General features: G+C 37.4%; 1 protein-coding gene across 1 annotated transcript; it reads right to left on the reverse strand.

Annotated features, from left to right (window-relative positions):
• Positions 1 to 594: 594 nt before the first annotated feature.
• Positions 595 to 1,605, reverse strand: LOC149029127 (zinc finger BED domain-containing protein RICESLEEPER 2-like). The gene has a single exon (XM_089142164.1). The coding sequence runs from the start codon at positions 1,603 to 1,605 to the stop codon at positions 595 to 597; it is 1,011 nt and encodes a 336-aa protein (XP_088998290.1).
• Between the last annotated feature and the right edge of the window lie 2,561 nt (positions 1,606 to 4,166).

Genomic DNA, 4,166 nt, shown 5'->3' on the forward strand with positions numbered 1-4,166 from the left:
CATTGCTTGGATGGCTCTTCAAGATACAGATCCACTTCAGTCTTATTTGTCCCAACTTTTTCCACAGAATTTTTTTGAAGGAAATTCTATAAAATAGACATACAAGGTATTATATAACATAAAAACTAATAAATATCAATCAAATGATAACACAAATTATCAAAGACATATAATAATATACCTTGAGAAAATCAGAAGAGGCCTCGTAGATCATAACAAAAGAAGAAGAAGAAGGCTCTTTATCTTTTGACATGTTCGCATATTCCCCATAGAACTTTTCCAAAGCTCCCTTAACACGTCAAATTTCACCTTCCACTAAGAAAGAGTTTCCTTGATAGATTGATTCAAATGCAGCCTGAACAATACTCATTTTGTATCGGGGATCCAAAATAATGGCAACTGACAAAATCAAAGAGTATTTCTCCCAATATTTGTTGAATTTTAGTCTCATGGCTGTTAACATATATGCCATAAACTCATCTATCAGTGATCCATTATTCAAAGTTAAGTAAATTTCCAACACACAAACAAAGTATAGATTTGAAGTAGGATATTTAGAACCCGATAAAACCTTTGTGACCTCATTGAATGGCTTCAACAATTATAAAGTTTTTTAATCCTCTCCCATTCATCCGAGTCAGGGTTCAATGCATAACTTCGATCTGAATATCCTAGAGTCTCAAATACTAGCCTATAAAATAGAACATCACTAAGCATTTGAAATGTCGAATTCCATCGTGTAGTTACATCTCCATGCAAACCCCTATTAAATGACATTCCTAGGCGAGCACAACATTCTTGAAATTTTAGTTTCCTAGCTTGTGAGCTCTTCACATACTTGATACTATCTCGAACCTTTTGAACAAATGCATCTATGAATTTGATGCCATCTTGAACTATAAGGTTCAAAATATGGGCACAACATCGAATATGAAAAAATTCTCCTTTACAAATCAATGCATTCTTTGGATTCAAAGTGGTCCTCAAATAATTAATCCCAGAATCATTGGAACTTGCATTATCAACTGTCACTGAAAATAATTTTTGTTCAATCCCCCACTCAATCAAAATCTTGTGAACAGCCTCACATATATTAGCATCCGAATGTGGAGGTGCTAATATAGAAAACTTGATCAATTTCTTCTGCAAAACCCATGAGTTATCAATATAATGAGCAGTGAGTGTCATATACCCATCATTAGCTATTGAAGTCCACAGATCTATTGTGATTGACACTCTTCCAGATGATATCTTCACTGCCTCTCTAATAGCAACTTTCTCCTTCTTGAAGATTCTATGAATATCACTCAAAAGAGTATTCCTACTAATAGCAGAGTACTCGGGATAAAGATAAAACATTAGTTTCCTAAATGCTGGATACTCTACAAATCTTAGAGGGAGTTCATTCTTAAAAATCAACTCCAAGACCAAATCACGCACTACATTCAGGTCAATTTTCAAGCTTCTCATCCCCAAGTTCCCATCACTTTGTTGCAACACCATTTGATTTATGTCTTTGTTGTCTGCCTTAGGACACTTTTTCATGTGATTATTGAGACCAGTGGTCCCATTTTTCTGGGGGCAGCCAAAAATATCTTCCCACATTTTGTGCATTCTGCTCTAGGCCTTCCATCTTGATATTTTTTGGGATCAGGATCAACCATTTTGAACCAATTACTTGTCCAACATAATGATGTTTTAACTTTGCCCCTTTGGGTTGGTTGATTTGAATCTGAAAGGGTCTCTACTTGTTGGCTATCTAATTGCTCAACAGTTCTTTCAATCTGAGAAGCTTCTGGACCCAAAACAGAAACATCATGTGGCTCGAAAATCTCAGACCGACGCCTTTTCATTTTGTTGGAGTGACAAATATAATAGTAACTGCAAAGATGATAAATAGGACAATTCACCTCTTACACTCTTACAAAAAATAGAAACAAGAGCAAGAACAATAAACATGAAATCACAAAAGAATCAGTTGATAACTAATAAGAGTTTTAAGTCTACAAATATATCTTATAAATCACAATACAAAAGTTGATCTATCTAAAATATGTAACAAAAGATGCATTCTCATTCTTAGGGATGAAGCAAAGCAACATAAAGTCTGCTTCAATGTCAAACCAAGCTGAGAGAGAGAGAGAGAGAGAGAGAGAGAGAGAGAGAGAATTTTAGGCAGGAATTTATATAGAAATTTCTATAAGCGATACAGAAGGTGTACAATTACAATTTACAACACTGTTATCAGGTACACTTTTAAGAAAGAATCTCTGTATGTGTGTAAAGACTACAAACACTATGCATTTTAAACACTATGCACTTTCTTCACCATTCACGCCACCATTTCAGAAACAGTTGATCTATCTAAAATATTTTTTGTTTTAGTTATTTGTTTAATTGGGAGGACCAATGAATGAATTAGAAAAATAATTTAAAAAGCCCATCAGTCTCTCTTGTGAAAATTCTCTCTCATGGATTCCCCTCCCCCTCTTCTGAAGTTTCTTCTTCTTCCTCACCTGTATTTCTGCAGGTGGGTAAGGTAGTTTTTCCCCCTCTTTTCTCCTCTATGCTCTATTTTTTCTTTATTCCTATTACTGCTAGTCTGCTACAGTTTACAGTACTTCTTTCACACTTGACACCACAGTAACTTCGTTACAGTTCAGGCTACAGTACTTTCTTCACCTTTCACGCCACCATCTAGGTGACCTGAAAACTACAAGTCAGGAGATTGGAATAGCATTTGATACCCAAAACTTAAAAATCTGAATAAAAAATCTACATGGCCCATATGAATTAGTTGCATTCAATTAATCATCAACTTAAAAAAAAATTCTTTTAGGATATTGCATATGTCTGAGACTCTGATGCGGTGATGCCCAATCCAATTTCTCAAACTTCAAAAGAGAGGGGGTGGAAAAAGGAAGGACACAAAACCTGTGATAGCAACTATTCTCTTGGAAGAAGCTTATTCCGACTCTTGTTTCTTCGTACAGCTTCAGCACCGCCCCCAGCCAGAGATAACCTAAAACAAACGGAAACCCAATTCTTGTTGAACAGGTAGGCATAGTGGCATACACAGACAAAAACTAAATTAAAGAGTGTATGAAAGAACCTTATTGATGTGAGAATGGAGTTGGGAAATGAGGTCGTCCATAAATTAGGAATTTAAATTCCTAATTTAGGAGAGGGAGCAGCAATTTACAAATTAATAGAAAAAAATTCTCACCCGGACTGGCCTTCCACTGGAGTTCGACGAACAAAGCAGAGCAGTTCGATGAACAAACTTGCTTAGAGCCTCAAACTATCAGACAGAAGAAGGAAGACGAAGAATGAGAGCCTCAAGAGGCGATGCACGGATGCAGCTGTAGGCTTGCTTGCAGGCTGCAGCTTACTTACGGCCTTACTAGATGGAGCTTCGAAGAAGGAAGAACGAGAGGCGATGTGCTTACCCAGTTACCATTGTCGTCCTTACCCAGAGCCAGTGGTAAGAAGGAAAGAAGAACGAGATTTGTAGAAAATAAAAAGAAAACAGAGTACAAGAACGAAGGAAGAATGAGAGGAAGGAAGAACAAGAGGCATCACTGCCAGGCCATCAGGGATTCAGGCTAGACTCTCACAGTCGCAGCCCTCGCCTCTCTGTAACTCTGTTCTCTTCGAATGTAACGACTAACAAACAAAGCAAAGTTACCAAGCTGTTTAGGGTTTTAACTTTTAATTTATTACAGGTATACGGTACACAATACGGTATACAAAACGGTATATGGTATATGGTATATGGTATACCGAATTTGGAAACGGTACGGTACGGCGTGGTTTAAATGGTTCGGTACGGTGCGGTTATACGGTTTCGGTACCGAATTGACACCCTTACTAGGTAGGGTACCGGCTCGGTGGATGTGACACTTCACCTTAAGTTTGTGATATCCAGATCTCAAGTCAATCTTTGAGAACATGGTTGCACCTTTCAACTGATCGAAGAGGTCATCAATCCTAGGCAGTAGATATCTATTCTTTATGGTTAGCTTGTTCAACTCCCGATAATCAATGCATAGACGCATGCTACCATCTTTCTTCTTCACAAATAGGACCGGAGCTCCCCAAGGTGATACACTTGGCTGTATAAAACCTCTGTCTAAGAGCTCATTCAACTGGTTTGGTAGTTCTTT

This window comes from Hakea prostrata, chromosome 1 (genome assembly GCF_041222555.1).
Source record: "Hakea prostrata isolate BN-2017 chromosome 1, UWA_Hpros_2, whole genome shotgun sequence".
NCBI lineage: Eukaryota > Viridiplantae > Streptophyta > Magnoliopsida > Proteales > Proteaceae > Hakea > Hakea prostrata.

Coding starts and splice junctions, on each gene's coding strand:
- LOC149029127 (XM_089142164.1), bottom strand. CDS start 1,605: ATGTGGGAAGATATTTTTGGCTGCCCCCAGAAAAATGGGACCACTGGT.